At 32.8% G+C, this 19745-nt stretch overlaps 1 protein-coding gene, 2 long non-coding RNA genes and 1 pseudogene across 3 annotated transcripts; 1 reads left to right on the top strand and 3 right to left on the bottom strand.

Annotated features, from left to right (window-relative positions):
- Positions 1 to 1599: 1599 nt before the first annotated feature.
- On the bottom strand, positions 1600 to 6067 carry LOC122592950 (annotated as a pseudogene).
- A 6108-nt stretch (positions 6068 to 12175) lies between these two features.
- On the top strand, positions 12176 to 13218 carry LOC122592142 (60S ribosomal protein L31-like). The gene is made up of 2 exons (XM_043764349.1): positions 12176 to 12288; positions 12882 to 13218. The coding sequence occupies exons 1-2, from the start codon at positions 12176 to 12178 to the stop codon at positions 13216 to 13218; spliced, it is 450 nt and encodes a 149-aa protein (XP_043620284.1).
- A 569-nt stretch (positions 13219 to 13787) lies between these two features.
- Positions 13788 to 14286, bottom strand: LOC122594441. Its single transcript, XR_006323002.1, has 2 exons — positions 14190 to 14286; positions 13788 to 14075 (listed from the first exon to the last, which is right to left on the bottom strand). It is a non-coding gene; the product is annotated as an uncharacterized LOC122594441 (long non-coding RNA).
- A 444-nt stretch (positions 14287 to 14730) lies between these two features.
- LOC122594440 lies at positions 14731 to 17101 on the bottom strand. The gene is made up of 3 exons (XR_006323001.1): positions 17048 to 17101; positions 16114 to 16168; positions 14731 to 14859 (listed from the first exon to the last, which is right to left on the bottom strand). It is a non-coding gene; the product is annotated as an uncharacterized LOC122594440 (long non-coding RNA).
- Between the last annotated feature and the right edge of the window lie 2644 nt (positions 17102 to 19745).

Here is a 19745-nt window from a genome sequence, read left to right as displayed (position 1 = left end):
ACTTTTCAATGGTCAACAGAATTGATCAAGTATGCAAGACTTTTTGATGTGGTTAATTAGTCGATGGAACGTAACATATATACTGTAACAAACATGGAAATTTTGCCCCATCGTCAAGATTTTATCATACTCCACAATCACTTTAAGTCTTTAACCAATTAAGTTCAAACAACGGTATTCAAGTTCAAGATATGACAATACCTAAAAAATTGATTTGTTATTGAGTGGGAGAATAATTTGATATATATGATTTAGATGAAAGCGGCTTTAAAACAACGCATTCCTTCCTATCACATATTTTAGATTATGTTTTCCAAAAGTGCCCTAAAAATTTAAGGGCGCGTTTGGTTGTAGAAAATGTTTTTTAGTTTTTCATTTTTAATTTTTTAGAAAATAAAAGGGGTTTTTGTTTTCTAGAAAACAAATAAAAATTTTGAAAATACATTCTAATTAGAAAACTAGAAAACATGTTAGAGTTGTGAGGGGAGGGAATGGAATGAATTGGAAAATGAAAATGGAAAATAAAAAAACAAGAAAAAGATGTTTTCAAGTTTTCTATGGAAAAATAAAAAACCTTGTTTTTTGTTTTCTTAGAAAACATTCTTAAAAATCTATGATTAGAACGCGTTTTCTGTTTTTCATGTTTTCTTAAAACAAAAATGGAAAACAAGGAATATTTTCTATAACCAAACGCTCCTAAGCATTTCAAGCCTTTGTAGGCCCCTCAATATCAAGAAAAGACACCTCCAGTGGTCTCCCCCCACTCACTTCAATCTGATATCTAAATTCACAAAAACAAACATACATGGAAATTCCAGATTGCTTAGTTTGTTCATAATTAGAATCATCAATATTTGTGAATAAAATCATGTTTATACTAAATTACATTAAATCATGTTTAAATTTTTTGTTCAATGGGTTTGACGAAAGAGTGCATATGTAACTCTGTACATTATTCCCACAATCACATCTTTATAACTTTATAACATTCCTTGAGATAGTGACATTCGGATCACAAAATATTTAGGCGGGCCAAAAAACTGTTGCAACTGTACGGTAGACTTGTATTTTTATTTTTTTAGTGACATCGTCTTATTTGATGACTTTATCTAATTTTTATTTTATTTTTTGGTAAAACGGTTAATCGCCCTAGTAATATTATAGATCAAGTTTGCAATTCTACGAAGATATTGATTTACATTAACAAAGTACACCAAATAACCAACCTGTTAAAAGGAGGGCGTGTCTTTTAACAAAGAGACTAAACAACCATTTTAACTAGTAAACTTGTTATTGATACCTTCTTGAATTTTTGCACATTTGTATCTTTAACATTAATTCATGATATAAGCATGGTAATTTTCACATGATACTTATGTAAATGTCATCTTTTCACACTTTTTCATTTGACAGGAGTGTTTCCATATGTTTATCCCGCTTTAGAACTGACATATAAAAAAGGAAAGTCCAGCAATTATTGATACTTGTCCTTTGGGCTATGCTCTACCCAAAAATGGCATGACCCAACATACACATGGGCCAATGGGGAACCAATTGATTTCCATTTCTGGTGCGGTCTTCACACTAAAGATACCTCTATAAAGCTAAATTATTGATCACATTATTAGGCAATAGTCGAACAAAATATATACTATAAAACTGTGCCATCTTGTAAATGAAACTACGATACATTCTTTCCTCATACATGTTCCTCTAAACATTAAACTTAAATTGTATATGTATTTCTTACTTACCTTTTGCAAGCTGAAATCCTCGTCTCTACCAATTCTAGCAGATACGTCATGTGTTGGCCTACTCATATGGTTACTCACGAAATTAATTGAATTCAAACTCCATAAAGGGGCAGTAGGTTGCGCACAAATGCATAAGCTAGCGCACCTGTAAAACGTAACTATCCACCCTGTCTAGTATACCGCCTGCATAAGATATTGCCATATCATGCAAAAATCTAATAACATAATACGCAAAATTGTGCATGAGTACTTTTCTCTGAACGACATGATCATGAATACTATGTTATATATATTCTGTACGTGATTATGTTTGAATATACTAGATACCACTAAACCGGTAGTAAGCTTTAAAATGAAATTGCATAGATGTGGCAATTTTGACACATTTATGAACATTTCAACTTGAGTTACTATTCTTCTCTCAAACTTGAACGGATACATATGGATAGGGTCAAAGGGGTCAAAATTAACCTAAGGTGTCTTCATATATAGAAAACCTCCTTTTTTTACAATATAGATATTACAAGATCATTGTAAATTTGAATTTGGTAAACACAACAAAGGTAACTTTCTTCAAATAGATGAAAACAAAATTAGTGTAGCAGGATCTAAAATGTATTGTATGGCACTGCATTGTGTATATGGGAAAAGAAATTATGAAAAAAGCAAATGAAGTAATCTCACAAGAATGGGAGACAAGCCATGTGTTTGCACATGGCAAATCATTCAATTTCATACTTAATATGTTCTGTCATTTTAAATTTTGGTCAACGTAGATTCATTGACTGGCTAAACATGTCCTTACATCCTTTCGTTTTTTTTCATAATAAAGTAAAAATTATTCATATATACAATAAGATACGTAAAATAAAAGATTAATTACCATGACCGGGGATGAGTGATCCTGAATCTTTCACACCAGCATCTCTTTTGATCATTGACTCAAGAAGGTCGCCAAAAAGAGAGCCAAAGAAGTTCAGGATACCAAAACCTATAGCACTGGTACATAAGAGCAAATGTTAGCAAGCATTGAAGGGTGGAAATATAGCCAAAAATGTAAGTAGATATGGCAACTTTGACCCTATATATTTAAAATGGATGCACTAAGTTTATGAAATACTATATCAAATGGGCAAAACACAGATTAAATTTCTTGGAGGATACAGGTCCAAGTCACCCAAATGTATTCTACCAAGTATTTATGATTAATCCTCCTAACTATGTGATCATGACACTTGGTGGAATTAAAGGTTGAGATTAGGAGAGAGAATGAGTGAATTACACTTGTATTGATTTAAGGCTTTTAGGAGTATTATTAGGCTATTTATTAGGAGGATTTATCATTTCCCGAAAAGGAAAAACTTTTGTAATCATATATGTAAAACCAACTATCTAAAAAAAATAATTGCTTTGACCCATTAACCAACCCACGCAACACATTCAGTTCTGTAATTACCTGAGTATAGAAGTTGGCCAAGAAAAGATCTTTGACAACAATACAGAGGTGGCTATGCATCCTGCTAAGCCTGCAATCGCTCCTTCCCATGTTTTCTTGGGACTAATACGGGTAAGTGGTGTCCGACCAAATGCCTGACGTGAAATTATAACATAAATATCTTAAATCAAACAAAGTACGACTATTTAAAGGAAGGTAATGTACCTTGCCACCAGCAAAAGCAAATGTATCTGCTGCTATTATGCTGCTGATTGATATCAATGTGGCTACTAGACCAACCGTCCAATGAGCTTGGCCACCTAAAAGTATAGGCCATGTAGCTCCCACTCCTCTTGAAGATACAATATGGATTAGTAAAATCATACAAAATGCCATCATGTGCAGAAAAACAAATGAAGGAATACTGTCTGGAACAATAACAGGTGAAACGACTGTAACTAATAAATAACATTCAAGGGCTAAGTAGAGTGGAAAATTGCCAAATATTTAGATGTTTTTGATTCCGAAGTTCTTGTATATGGTAACAATAAATGCTCATTGACCAAGCAATATCTCTATTAGTAGCATATGTCTAACAATGAACCAAAATACTAAATAAACTACTGATTCAAGTTTTGGAAAATTTCTACCAATGTAACTAGCAAGTCGAAAAACAGATATATTAACCTTTAACCATTGTAATTTAATAAGCATAAGAAACTGCTGAACTTACCAGTATTCAAGGCAGGTGCTAGCAAACGGCATCTAAGTTTAACCCAGAAAGAAGGAAGATAACCACAATAAAACAGGCCAAATATCGTACTGCTGAGTTGGGAAAAACGTGGACTTCCCCTTTGTAGCAGTAATGCCATAGCAACGACAAAGGCTGCTGATGCCACAGAAACATCAATTTGACCCCTGTATCTGAAAACACAATAAACATAATGATCACCAAAAAAGAATGACTTCACATAAGGTATATGCTTGTAATACATTAAAAGGTTGTTAAATGCTTTAGATTTCAACAAAAATTCTATTATTTGAATACTTCTTTTTTGAGTGGTTTTGGTGTGTGCAAGTGTGTTTGTGGTGGTGGTGGGGGTAGCGGTAGGTTTTCAATATCCTGTTGACAAATGATTCATTGGATTCAGCCCGGTGCACATTACAAGGACAATGCATAACTGCATAAGCAGACCATAGGGGGTTGGGCAGATTTATGTTGTATACACAAATACGAAGGAACCACAATGATCTCATATGGGATGCAGACAATTAGAATGTCATGAATGTTAAGGTGCCCCTCAGTGAACAAACTATCAACCAAAGACTTGACATTATGCATGAGAAGTATTCCTAGATTAAGATTATCGTACCACATTGAGAACCTAACTATCCTAAACAAAGGGATGAGACTTTCTTAGTGCACCAGTGCTTAAACAACATAGCATGGTATGGTTATTATAACAAGGTAATTTGAGCATGATTCAGTATTTCAGTGAGAATAATAAAACGTTAACTTCACAAGTTCACATCATAACATATAAGATGCTATTATCTGCTACAAAAGACTTGTTCATTAAGTATGAATGACCAGCTTGGTTCTACAGGATGTCGGGTTTGGTAATCCACAGCAAAGAAAGCGTGTTTGTTAAGGTTATGTAGCAATTAGCAAAGCATTATTGATAGGAAGAGGGCAAGGCATGTCCTTTGGCAAGTCAATAGAAACACATTGAGTTCTACGTCTTGGATGTTGAACTTATATGTGATACAAGCATGTATGTATGGATTAAGCAAATGTCATATCACAATCAGGGCAACCATCATAATAGCTAAAGCACTGAATTTTTTTTTTTTTGTTGATACGAGAAATCTACGATCCAAGAAGATATAAGCAACTATACGTGGAATCTTACAGAGTGAATAAAGGCATGAGAGCACAAATAACAGAACACGCTCGAGAGACATAACGTGGAGGAGGAGTCATCCCGGAAGCAATGCCGCGACTCCTAACAAGTTCAAAGTATTCCCTTGAACCGGCAAAAACGACAGCAGCTAAAGCCGTAGAGAATACCCATCCTCCCGTTAGAACGACTCCACCCGCGGAAACCCCGATTCCAAGTCCAAACACAACCCGCTTAGTCAACTGACTCGATTTCTGCAGATTCATTTCCGTTTTCAAAAAGCTACCGTCTTTGTTAACCTACAGACATTCATACTTTATATATCACCGATTCCAAATATCAAGATTCATCATCACAGCAACTTAAAAACTAGTCGTATTTGTTCCTTAATTTTCGATACCCATAAAATATGATAAAAGCAATAACAACAAATAAAAGAATGATTAAAAAAAAAAAACAATGACCTGAAAAGGAAGGTCATCTGGAAAGTGGTTTTGAGCATCAGCCCTGGAGACAATGGTCTGAGTGAAAGCTGCTTTGAGCGGTGGTGGTGAGTAACGGAATCGAGCAGCTGCTTCATTATTATTATTATTATTATTATTATTATTATTATTATTATTATTATTATTATTATTATGACAAGATTTTGAAAGAAGAAAATATTGGAATTGTTTAGATTTAGGAAATGGGGTTAGGGATTTTGAAGAAAGATTTGGACGGCGTATAAACGTATTGTTGAATTTGAGTGGGGGATAACAAGAAGCAGCCATTTATATTCTATTTTTTTACTCGAACAAATATCACTCATTCATTCATATGAATGGCGGAATAAATCTATATAAGATTATTATTATATTCTTTGTTATTTTATTAAAAGATGTATTTATCAACAATTTCGATTGTATCGATAAAAGGATGGAATGGGGGGGCGATGAGTTACATGCGGTTGCTGGCTTTTGCTCAATCATTCTTTCGGCCTGCCTCATATTTTTCTTTCATTTTCATTATTCATTAAGTGGAAATGTTACCTTTCTTATGTATTTAAAATTGAGATAATTTCATATTTACCTAAAAAACACACCCTAATATCATATTTACCCAACTTTTACTATAATTTTATATTTACCCAATTTTAATTCACATTCTATCAAATCTACCCAAATCATAAATTATTTTATGTTTAAAACTATATATAATTTATACTATCCATAATAACATAATCACTGATATACCCTTATATGAGCGGAAAAAGAAAACACTCCCGCCAAATCGTCAATTAGCAGAACGCTTATACTTTCATGACAGTGGAAAAGATTATTAATACTGTTCATCTCAATGATCCCTCAAAGACCTACGACCATTAAAATTTGCATCTAAACCATTTATAATAGTTTTTTGCCTGAACTTTGCATCTCACGAATCACGTAATGTTACTTACTCAATGATATTGCATGACTTTTGACAATATTAAAGTAAATAAAATATGGATTAAGTAGTTGTTTTTCTAAAACGAAAATCGGTACATTTGTTTGGATATAATGCATTTTAGTTGTGTTTTATGATTGGCTGTATCATCAAATTTTAGGTTACATATACAAAGGTCTCCTATAGTAAATGAAAATTGAAACTCATATTATTTATTGCTTATTAATATATTTTTGTAATCTTATATAATTCACATCTGTGGGACATCTGCTTAGCATAAGAAGTCAAATTCGGATACATTATTTCAGTTATTTTTTTAGAGGCATATAGGGAATTATGATATAAATTTGTTATAAATTATTTGTAAGTGATTGGGTAGATTTTATAAAATGTGAATTAAAATTGGGTAAATATGAAATTTTTAATAAAAGTTGGGTAAATATGATATTAAGTGTGTTTTTTTGGGTAAATATAAAATTCTCCCTTTAGAATTCAGAGAGTTATATAAAATTGGGGGTTACGTATAATTGGTAAAGTCTATATAGGAGATGTTATCAACTCCCTTTCTAAACAAACTCAAAAATATATCATTAACTCCAATTTTCAACCACAGGTCTTAAATAAATCGACTATTACTCTCATGTCATAAAAGCCTTGTGGGGTTATTATGGAAATTTTTAACGAAAATAAGTTCATAACTCTTTTAATTATTAAGTGCTAAGTTATAAGTGATTGAATGCATTAAGAATGTTTGTATGTATTAAATAAAATATAGGTAATTGACGGTTATTTTTTTGTATTAAGTCAAAAAAAGAAACATGAAATTTGACCGAATGTTTAAGTTCTTAACTATCAAGTTATTAAGTAAAAAAGAAACATGAAATTTGACGAATGTTTAAGTCTTAACTATTAAGTTTATTAAGTAAAAAAGAAACTTGAAATTTCACTGAATGTTTAAGTTCTTAACTATTAATTAGTTATTAAGTAAATAAGAAAAAAAGCGTGATAGACTGGTCTTGTGAATTTCTATGTTAAATCAACTTTTTATCAAGTTTAATTTTTCAAAAACACATAAAATGAATAACGTACTATTATAGAGATGGGTAAAGTTTAACTCTTATCTTACTAGACGACTCGTGCTTTCATTATTCATTCACAAACAATGTTTTGTTAACATTTGTGTCTGTTAGTTTGTTGGTTCATTTTTAAGGAAAAAACATGAAGATGAAATGAAATTCTTGCTAAAATGTCCGATTATTCACCTTGCTTGGTTCAATTCTTTTACAATCATCCCCAACACTTTTTGTAGGCTGTACGGAGGGTTTGAATTTGTATGGTAATAGGTACTTACTAAGTTACTATAGCATATGGGTGTATATACCTCTCATGCTTTCTGGAATAAAGAGAGTAACATGGTTTAGGGACTAATATTAACGTTTTGGCTATCATAAAGGGTTTTAGAAAAATAGAAAGAAAGAGGGAGAGAGAAACGAAAATTGTACTGTGCGTCTTGTCTCGCCAAAACCCATCTAAGAAACCTCCATTGAAACACAAACTCAAGTTCAATTTTCATTTTAAACTTCACCGTAACAAAATCAAACATATTATATTATAAACCATTGTTAGTTATACTGAAATCCGAAATTTGTTTAATAACAACTCTAGATCTTGAAACATGTTCATATCTAGTTTGATGGACCTCAAAAACTTATGCCCCTAATTACATTCTGCTCAGGGCTGTCGCCCAGCCTGCCCGTATGCAGGCGGGCCCTGAAGGGTACAATTTTTGCTATATAAGAAATAAATAAAAAGAAATAGAAAGTGAAAGGGTACCAAATTTTGCTATATAAGTTAAAAGTAGAAGAGATAATTATGGATTCTCTTGTGCTAGAATTAGATAGCAAAGAGAAAATAACTTTTCTATTATTGTGTAGTTGGTTCGCAATACTTTGTATCTATATTGTTGGTAAAAACATTTCAAGTTTAGTAATTCTGATCATTGAATTCATATTCCGATTAACAAGCATGCAAAAAAAAATATTGGAGTCATTTGCAGATTTTGAAAAGATGCTTCATTTAATTAGCTAGAAATTTTATTGTAGTGTTACTATTCTCTTTGATCCCCGTGTTTGTTTTGAAATTTTGATCTTGCTTCTTCGGATACAAATTAAATGGTGTGTTTGCTTGTTTGGTAGTGGCTTTTAATACCTTCAAGCTTCGGATTTAGTGATTAGCTATGCTAGGATACAAAATAAGATAAATGGTTAAAGCAGCAACGAGTCCTAAGGTCTGAGTTTGCTACATGGTCACCATGCTACTCTCCTTAGTCACCTCTAACTCGATTCACTTGCGCACCTAAAAAGATACTAAAAAAGTTAACACACATGGTTGGTGAGTTCGCAAGTTTTAGCAATCAATAAGTTTTGTTGGGTCGAATTACCATAAGAAATCACACGGAAAATATACGCTATTAGCTTACTTATGATAGCATGACATGAACAAGTTATCTCAATGTAATAAGCACTTAGGTGAACCAGACCTTAAATTTAACAGTAGAATATGTATGCATCGTGGTTTATTTTAGATGACTTGAAATTTAGGGTCTGTTCACCGTAAGTGTTAATTACATTAAGATAACTTGTTCATGTTCATGCTATCCTAAGTAAATTAATACCGTATTTTTATATTGCTTACATGGCCCAACTCTATGACCTTTTACGTACGTATTGTCGTATAAGTTTCTTCACTTTCTTGCAAACTTTTTAAGTATCGGCTCTATTGCATGGATAAGGTTGGCTAACATCATCAACAAGAGCACTAGCTAGCAAGGCAACAACGAATAAGATTGTGATACCATCGAAAGTACTTGAGATTTTTCTTCGTGACATCTTTGCTCTCCCTTCCTAGCTTGCAAATAATACATATATGGTACAATCTATCAAGAAGTTCGTCTAAGATGATGATTCGTTGGTTGACTTTTTAATCGAATCTACATGCATATAACATCGGCACTAGTAGGAGCCATTAATTAGAGATAGTGTTTGTTGAATGAAAAAAACATAAAACTTAATTAAATTGGAACATATGTATCTAGATGGTGATTTTCAAGTACATAGATCGATTTGTGAACTTTATTTGATATTCAATCTTCAAAGTGTATTATTGAAGTGGGGAATCTCCGACAAATTTCTTTTACTTTTACTCTATATGGTAAAAGATTTCTTTTACATTTTACAACATTTTGCTATATAAGTTCAAAGGAAACAAAGCTAAAGGGTCTCTTGTGCTAGAATTGAAAAGCAGAGAGAATAACTTTTTTATGGTGTGTGTTGTTGGTTTGCTTGGAGAGAAAAAAAGTTGGTTAATTTGTTTACGAGTAGTATGGACATTTTAAACTTTAAAATTAAAATACTTTGTATCTATATTGTCGGTAAAAACATTACAAGTTAGTAATTCTGATCATTGAATTCATATTCCGTTAACAAGCATGCAAATAAAAAACATTGGAGTCATTTGCAATATTGAAAAGATGCTTCATTTTAGCTAGAAATTTTTTTAGTGTTTACTATTCTCTTGATCCCCATGTTTGTTTGACATTTTGATCTTGTTTTCTTTTGATACAATATGCAGTGTTTGCTCGTTTGGTAGTGGCTTTTAACACCTTAAATCTTAATCCATCGGATTATAGAGATTAGCTATGCTAGCATACAAAATTTTAGAAAAAACTTAAGGGTGCGTTTGGGTTGGTTGCAGAAAAACACCCTCGTTTTCCACGAAAACATGGAAAACAAAAACTGCATTCTAATCTTAGTTTTCCAAATTGTTTCCAAGAAAACACAAAACAATGTTTTTCACCTTTTTATGAAAAACTTGAAAATATCTTTTCTTGTTTTACATTTTCATTTTCCATTCTTCCCCCTCTCCCCTAACATCTCTAACATGTTTCTAGTTTTCTAACTAGAACGCCTTTCCTTTTAAAAATTTTTATTTGTTTTTCAGAAAATGAAAACCCTTTTTTTTCTAAAAAATAGAAATGAAAAATTTGAAACACATTTCTGCAACCAAATACACGCTTATAGTTCGAAAAACTCTAAAAGGTTTCAAATAAACTAGTCTTTTAAATATTTGTTCATGATCATATATATATGACAATTTTTTAGGTCTATTTATCATTACTCTTAAACCTTAACTCTAACATTTTATAGTTGTTTCAAAAATCATATACAAGATAAATAAATAAAGGAAATTGATTAATCAATCTAACTCATATGCCTAAAAATCCACCTAAACCTTAAGATTTTAATATGGATTCCACTGATTCTCTTTTCTAATTTTGCTCACTGATTTTTTCACATGTCATCATCTTACTATTAGCCATATTTTTAAGCACACCAATTAGGTTGATTATAATAAATATAAAAGTTGAGCAAAAGGCGAAAGAGGCTAAAAGGCTTGGATTGGGTCTTAATCTATCGGGTCAAACTGAAGGCCCATAAAAATAGAAAAATAAGACCATAAACCCAAAAGTGAATTAGGGTTTTATATAATCATAATTATATACTACATATATATTTATCATCAACCTTTGAGCGCCTCTTCCATCTTCATCTTTCTGCTACAGATTTCAAAACCAAATCAGGTTCCTTTTTTTTTTTCTCTCATAAATATTTTAAAATATATACATACAGGATTGTATATGTCATGTTATGTTTTTAAAAATTGTTATAATTTTTGACAGGTAAGGCAAAAAAGAAAAAGAAAATGGTGGAAAAGACTAAGGGAAGAAAGGAAGAAGTTGTGACTAGAGAGTACACCATCAATCCACAAGCGTCTCATGGATGGTATTTTTTTTACTCCTTTTACTTTACATTTTTTTTTTTTTGTACTTTTTACAGTGGTGGGTTATGTTATTTGTTTTATAAAGTTTTTTATATTTTATATTTTTAATGTGAAAATGTGAAATGTTTTTGATTTAAAAAGAAGTAGAGAATTTTCATTGATGTTTATTATTTGTTTATATGATTGGTATAGTAGTTGGTTTTAAGATGAATGTAAACAAATTATTGGTTTTGTGTTTTTTAGGTTATGGAATAACATAGGTTTGTCGAAATTTTCAATGTCTTTTTGTTGCATTGTGTTTTAATACTATGTCACTAGGGTTGTTTGACAATTTGCTTCCTGTCTGTTTGGACATGTATTTATGATTCAATGCGTGCTTTGATTCACATGTTCATTTGATCTTCGTGGATGCGTTTTGAGTTCGGTAGCGAGTTTATATTACCATTTAATATATAGTAACTATAGTTCTTCCTTGTATTCTTATAATAATATATATGCATTAAGCTTCCAGTGTCTTCACCAGTTAGACGCTTTGATACTTGTAGTTCTGTAACCAGTTTCAGTCATGCTGAGTACTGACATGTTTGTTTTAGATGAGGTGAAAGCCTGATAGTCTTTACTAAGGCATCTTTACAAAGTTCGAATTTTATTTTAATCTAGTTAATTTTGTAAAATGAAACATCTATTTTCACCTAGTATCCATTAATTTCATGACTTTTTTGAAATCTGACTTTACTTTTGCATTCTAAAAATGAAAAGTCACTTGTTAGTTCGGTTTTGATTCGTATTTAAGGACTGTCAGCTAGACAAGTTTCCTGATCATGAAGAATTTCGAAGGTGGATGCCATAGTAAGCTAACATGTTATATTCGTAAAAATGGAAATACTTGCATTTCATTGGACTTTGAAATACTGATTTTGTTTCTTTCGTCAAAGTAATCTTGGAGTTTGTTAACACCTGTGGGATAAGTAGCAAGTTATAAACAGTTTTACTCATTTCCTTTTACCTTCTTTAATCTGAAAATGATCCATAAAGTATGGCCCTTTTTACACAAATCAGGGTTAGTATTCATCTGGTTATTCTTATTGGGCTTTGCATCATTCATGTTTGTTATGTCTATGTTGGAGCTGCATGCTTCGCTTAGTGTTATCCAACTTATATTATTGGAATTGCCATAGTTGGTCAGGAGCTGAATCTATTGGTAAATGGTAAAGACGTTTAGGGTTATCTTTGAATTCTATATATTTGGACTTATAACACCTTCTCCTTCTTTGCCCTGTTTCACATTTATGAATACATTGGTAAATGGTGGACATGTTAGGGTGTCTTTGAATTTACATATATGGATGTTACAGCCTTTTCAAACTGTAATCATAAGTAGTTTTGGATTGTTATGTGTTTTAATTAACCTTGGACACCTTTTTCCTCCCATTTGACCTGTTTCACATTTATGTTTTATTTTTTAACTTGACCCATATGACCTGGTTGAACGTAACTGTTTTAAAGTTGCAATCTATATGCGTCTAGGGAAATTATTGTAGTACTAAAATGGTCTACTTTTAATGTGGCTGTTCTTGTTAACAGCACTTTCAAGAAGAAGGCACCAAAAGCAATCAAGGAGATCAAGAAGTTTGCACAGAAAGCCATGGGAACAACAGATGTGAGAGTGGATGTCAAACTAAACAAACAAATTTGGAGCCGTGGAATCAGAAGTGTCCCAAGAAGAGTCAGAGTTCGCATTGCTCGCAAGAGGAATGATGATGAAGATGCTAAGGAAGAACTCTACTCTCTAGTCACTGTTGCAGAGATTCCAGTAGAAGGTTTGAAGGGTCTTGGCACCAAAATCATTGATGATGAAGATTAGTTCATCAAATCGTATCTTCTTGAAATATGCAGTTGAGATTGCTTTTCGAGTTTGGTTTTTGATCTTTGGTACCTTTATTATGATTGTAGTGTTACATTTTCAGTAAGTTCACCTTTTGGTATCTAGAACCTTCAATATGTTGCATGTGATGAAAGAATTTGATACTCATGTTCATGTTTTGAGAAAAAGATTATGACGTTGTGTTTATAGCTGTTTGCCTGTTCTTGCTTTTGAATTTCTCACATATACATCTTATTAATCATTTAAAGTAGCTAATTTGATTGCATGTTAAAGTGCTGTAACTGTAGAAGCTTGTTTCTTGAAAGTGTCACTTCTTGAATAATACTTAATGTTTACTGCAAATCTACCAAATGATATCCATCAACATCTTCATTTTTACACATGAAAAACAAAAAGTTGATAGAAATGTTGATCAACAAACATTTGTGTTCATTATAAGGTTGATATTAGAGTTTAATAGCTTTAAAAACTGGTTTATAAGGAAAGACTGGTGAGTGGTGAGCACAAAAACAGAACAGAAAAGAAGTCGGTTATTTAAGCAAGCTACAGGAAACAAACTCTCGCTCTTTATTTCCATCTACATAGTATACAAAATTGTCTTTCAAACGTGAAACATGATCCTAACAACACTTTCTATTGGAATTGTGCCTTTAATTAAACAAATTCAACAATCTCAGGTCGACTACCTTGGACTACTGTAAATTGCGAATCATCTCTTTTGCGGATCATAGTTCGAGTCAACGGGCTTTGTAAGCGTACATATAGCCTCTGAGTTTTTTACTTCCTCGGATGAATCATTTAGAAGAGTGTCCACATAGAGGCAAAACCCAGCTCCACTACATGAGTGAAAATTTGTTCGTTCAGAAATTAAATATTTGCATTTGTCCTAAAATATGGTATACAAACAAACAGAACACAAAAAGACGAGAAAACAAGAAGGAAAATGGTACCTCAAGGGACCTAAAGGAAGCCATATAACATCCCATCGAAACTTTGGCAACCTACAAGCCAGACAATAACTTGTGACATTCAAATATAACAAAGACAACGAGGTATGATGTAAAATTGGATATTTAAACCCATTAATTAGTGAATGCACCAATCTGGGTATATTTTATCGGAAAGGGGTCAAAATGGGGGAAAGGTAATTAGCAAAATCAGAAACGCATTAAATAGGTTGAATTGCTGAGCATACAAAGTATCCCAACATGTATACAACATTTAAAGAATATCCTAAATTAATGCATCGAAAGAAGAGATTATTGTACAACGACCGTTTCTATATAGTGGAATGAACTTTGACCATCTAAAATATTTTTCAAAAAAAGTATGGGGGAATTGGCCCGACAAGACCCATTTTGACCTGTTATCCAACATTCCAACCCAACCAACCAACTTCCCACATCTGGTGTAGTGTCTTTGTAGTTCTTGATAGTGTGTAAACTATAAAGAGTGCATAAGTGAAAAATGTGCAAGGCGTCATACTGAGCATATTATATAACCAGAAAACCGCTAGCAAAACACCAATGCAGCAGGAGGACCAAAGCCATTGTCGATGAGATCGTGAGCTATGAAGCAAGCCAGCAATGGCCAATGAACAAACTAAAACTGCCACCCAGTCTATCAAAAAGTGGATGGTGAGAATGTGAGATATCGATCGTAACAAATTACAAAATGCAATCTAATGGTTGCAATTGAAAGAAAAACATAAAAAAAAAACGTTTTACTACTTTCTAAGATATCTAGAATACCCTCAGAAAAAAGAAAAGAAAAAGATACATGCAGAGTGCAGGCTCGCAGACCCATTTTTAATTTAGTTGTACTAATACCAATGTGCAAATAGGTAAGTAGGTAACTTCAAGGGGGAACTTTTCTTAATATGATCTATCATAACCTCATGGGGCAAGAGTAAGTTAGTTGCGGATCAAGTGATTCAAAATGGATTATAAATTAAGAGAAGATAGATTTGGGGTTAAATTGACCAGATTTGACAGACAGTTAAATATAATAAATTTGTTACTTCTCTGCTCAAAGCATCAACTGGTGAAATCTACTGTGACCATGTAATGTACTACGTGACTACTCTAGTCAACATACTTTAGAATAAGACTAGAGGGACTGGTTTGTGCAGAGGGTCAAAACTAGTTTGGGTATAGATAGGTGAACTTCACAACAGAAAAAACGGGCCGTGTTGGTTGGGTTGGGTGGACACATACACAAAATTTTGTCCATTTCAAAAAGAAATAGCAGCATATCTTATTATAAGTATGATAACATATATATTACTATAATATAATAGTAATCAATATATTCGTATGAAGAGAATTAGAAGGTCGTATACATTAATAAGAAGCTTCAAGGGCCATTCAACCCATTTGGCCGTCTCATTTGTAGCTTAATCAACTGATTTGGCCCATTTGAAATTGATCCTAACCGAAGCTGACATTCATAATAAATGGCCAATGGGTCTAAAGTCTAAACTACCCACCTTTAAACAGAACTCATAAGAGAATGGGGATGGTGGCATCGTTAAAGAAAGAAGGGACAACTTGGAACTTTATACTGTTCTTTGGTCATCATATTCAGTTCAAAGTTTCAATTGTATGGTCGGTGAAAAGAAAGGGTGTGATAATTATGCAAGTATTTGTACCTGTTATCATAAATGGTGAGATGTGATCTGTACTCTTTACAAATGTAAATTTATAAAACGTTAATTTCTACTAATTTTCCTTAAGACATTATAACCCATAAATGTTGACTATGCAGATCTAAAAAACAAAGAATAGCAAAAATATAAATTGTGGTTCTAGTTCAATGGTCTGGAATATAACAGGTGGCTATGAAGATAAAACAAAGTTAGAAGCATGGCAATACCTGCAGCAATCACAATCCATGACTCAATCTCGTTCATGAAGTAGGCATGGTAACGCTGTCATAATATAATGTCATTATTGCACAAAATATTTACATAATATTCATAGATAGTTGCAAAATCCAGTTTCCTAAGAAGTTAAGGGTTGCAGAAAACAAAAAGCAGTGTTGTAAAAATCTGATTCCAAAAAAATCTCCCTCCCCTTGACTTGAGGGACAAAGGGGTTTGAGACTTTGAGCACTGGACTAGAAATCTTTGCTTTACTAAAGAGTATCTGATTACAAGGCCGAATACTCACTAGTAGGTCAGTGACCGAACGAGTTGAGTAATATCAGAGTAAGCGCTACACGGTTCAAAATTTAGTGAGTTGGTATCAACTTGGTCAGCTCGGACCAAAATAGGCTAATTTAGTCGAAACTCGAGGTTAACTCGGTCAAAAAGGGTCCAAAAACTGTTAGAAGGATCTAGCACATTTTGTTAATGCTTCTATTCAATTCCTAGGATCCTATTCCTATGAAGAATTCTATGTCCTACGAACATGTTCTACATATACTCTAAAAGTAAAATAAAAGTTATAATCTGAGTACTCTCTGCCTATCCGAGTAATCGCTTCAAGGTCCTGAACGGACCAGCCGCATATGGTTAGTGAGTTTACAACCTTTAAAAAAGTGTAAAGCGTTTTTATATTTCTATGAATTTCTCTTTTAATTTTCTAATTAAAAAAGTGCAAATTGAACATGATTTTCCAGTCTTCCTGGAATTCCTTTCATAAAAAGATGTCCTTTTTTGGCACCTAAAGAGTTAAGTGAATTTAAGCTCAACGTAATATACGAAACATACATATATATAATATATTTGTATATGCTTCAGTGAAGATTCATCTAAACCTAAGTCTATATACATATGTTTGATGAAAGATTTAGTAATAATGCATACCAATTCCCATGGCATAGTTGTTTGTCCATGTATAGAGGAAACAAGAAACGCCGCGAAACAAAAAGCAATCCCGCAAACACTCTCTACAAAAAAAAAAAAAAAAAAAAAATATACATATACATATCAATACATAACATGTGTGTGTGTGTGATGTTGCGTAAAATACTAAAATAATGGCATAAATAATCTACCCTCCAAAGACGAGATGTTGAGCTTGAGATCTTTCTAATGACCTAACAAGCTCCTCTTGCTCTGCCACCCACATTCTTTCAATCAATCAGTAATTTCAATATATACATACATATAGAAAAGATGAAAAATAAAGGCTAAAATTAAATAGATTTGGAAATGAAAGATAAATAAAAAAAGAAAAGACCTGACCTTGGGTATCAAGTGGATGAAAATCGGAGCTGGTTGGGAGAGATAAATTGTCGTCGCTATCGTCATCGTCGGAATTAATTCTTGTTCTTTTCTTCTTCCATTTCTTGCAAGCCTCTTCATCTCCCTCTGAATTCAGTCTTGTTTGTTTGTTTGCCTGCCTCTTTTGTGTTCCAACTGTTTTAAGAAAATTTGCACAACATGTCCTCCTACTTTGTAACATTTGTCATTTACACACAATCTCATAAGACATCCTATACAGGCATACAGTGCTATTGCCTATTTGGGTGTCCGATTGGAGGCGGAACACAGGAAGTTAGAGGATGCTTGAGGCCATCAACTAACACAACTTCTTTATAAATTTTTCTGTAAAGGTTAACTCGATGTTATTTTTATATTGGTCTCTGCCGATAAGCAACCGATCCCTTTTAAGCAACTCCGCCACTGTATGGAATTAATATATAGTGGCGGATGTAGCCAACTAAGGTGGGTAAAGAGGCGCCTACGCAACAAAAGTCCGAAGTGATTTATCTTTTTACTAATACGCATCAATTCAAATATATCAAGCCCCTCACCAAAACCCCGAAATACAAAATAGAACTGGGTCAGAAAACTTTTAGTCAAATTTTAGGGCTGTCTCTTGAATTCTTGGATCCGCACTTATGTCCAAAGATAAGTAGGTCAATAAGATCAACTAAGCTGTTTTCAATCAATGAGCCTTTGTCACAGGATTAAATAGGATCTAGGTATCGTTATGGTGGTATGTCCATGTAGCTAAAACGAAGCCAATTGTTCAAATACGTGTTCTCTTTAATGACGTGACGCTACAAACTCAATTCAAATGCACACATGACACAACACAATAGTAAACTACGAAGTTGCAAATATCAAACTTCTACACTTCAACGCGACAATTATAGGAAAACAAGACTTAAGGAATGAAAAGTTTCAAAATTTATTGTTTGTCATGAAAACCTTCGTTGAATCTTTTTAGATAAAGTAGACAGAGTAAAGTTAATATCAAGAAAATATGTTCAATTCATCAGGTTTTAACACCAGGCCAATCATTGTCAAAAGAAAAATCCCAAAGGAACAGATCAAACGAGCAGAACGAAGAGGGGATAGTAAATGGCTTGTTGAAATAACCTTACATTATATGCAAAGGAAACACTTACAATAATGTTTGGGCATAAATCCATTCCAAATTTCATTGATACAAATATTTGTATATTATTGTGATTCAAAACATAAGCTCAAGTGACAACTAAGAACATTATATAATCTCATAGTTCAGTTTCTTAAAAATTCATTTTTTTTTACCTTTCAAAAATTTAGAGTAATTTTTTTACTTGTTTCGGTGCCTGGTAGCATTTCTCATTGACTTTCTAGCATTTTGTACTTAAAAGGGAATGTCATTAAACTGACAAGTATTGAATTCGATATTAGATCGACGATCTTAGGAAACGGTGCTTGGTTGGGATAGAATGCAAGATGGGAACAGATGCAGATGGTCGTCGTTCCCATAAACGATGAACGAGATGCTTGGTCATGATCGAATCAGAGATCTGACACCCAGAGAATCGGCAATTTTATGTGACAACATTGTATTAATAATTACTGTAGTTTACCCTTAACATAAAACGAAACGATATGAATTTCAATAAAGAATAATAATAGGAAGTACAGATGATAACAAATCTGAATTTGAGAAATGAACCAATGGCTAGAAATGGGAAATGAGAATGAATGAATCTTTACAATACAAAAGAATAAATTAAGTTGACTCTAAAAGAACATCAAAATACAACCCAATAAATAAAAAGATGGGAATATAAGAAGAATGGAAAAGCTAGTGCATAATGTATGTCAAGGCCAAAGCAACCATCATGAGCACATAAGCCACCCCTGATCATTGTTGCCCCTATACATTATCACAACAACATTAGACAAATGTTTTATGGAAACCGAAGATCATATAAATGAAATAGAAACTAAAAACTAAATAAATACTAAAGGGTTTTTAATGACAGCCCTTAGGGTTGTCGGTAAAAACTAATGGATGCATTAAAATTGTACTTGGTTGTTGTGACAGACCTAAGGGCTGTCATTATCCTTCCCCAATAAAATACGCCTAATGAATCTGTATATATATCGGCTATTCTTATGATAACCGTATATGCGTCCTAAAGATACAAATGCCAGGACAAGTCGAGAAAAAAAGAAGCCCATTTCATATATACAAACAAAAAACTTGGTGAATAATGACTGAGGTGATCAACAAATTATTTTTTTTCTCAAAAATTGGGCCTAGGACACAGGT

The sequence above is a fragment of the Erigeron canadensis genome, chromosome 3 (assembly GCF_010389155.1).
Source record: "Erigeron canadensis isolate Cc75 chromosome 3, C_canadensis_v1, whole genome shotgun sequence".
Lineage (NCBI taxonomy): Eukaryota > Viridiplantae > Streptophyta > Magnoliopsida > Asterales > Asteraceae > Erigeron > Erigeron canadensis.
Note: the sequence above shows the minus strand (reverse complement) of the source record. Positions and strands in the feature narration are given on the sequence as shown.

Excerpts from the sequence above, each read along its gene's own strand:
- LOC122592142 (XM_043764349.1), top strand. The coding sequence starts at position 12,176 with ATGAAGAATTTCGAAGGTGGATGCCATAGTAAGCTAACATGTTATATT. Across the intron at positions 12,289-12,881 it reads ATTTTGTTTCTTTCGTCAAA|GGAAATTATTGTAGTACTAA; the intron begins GTAATCTTGGAG and ends ATATGCGTCTAG.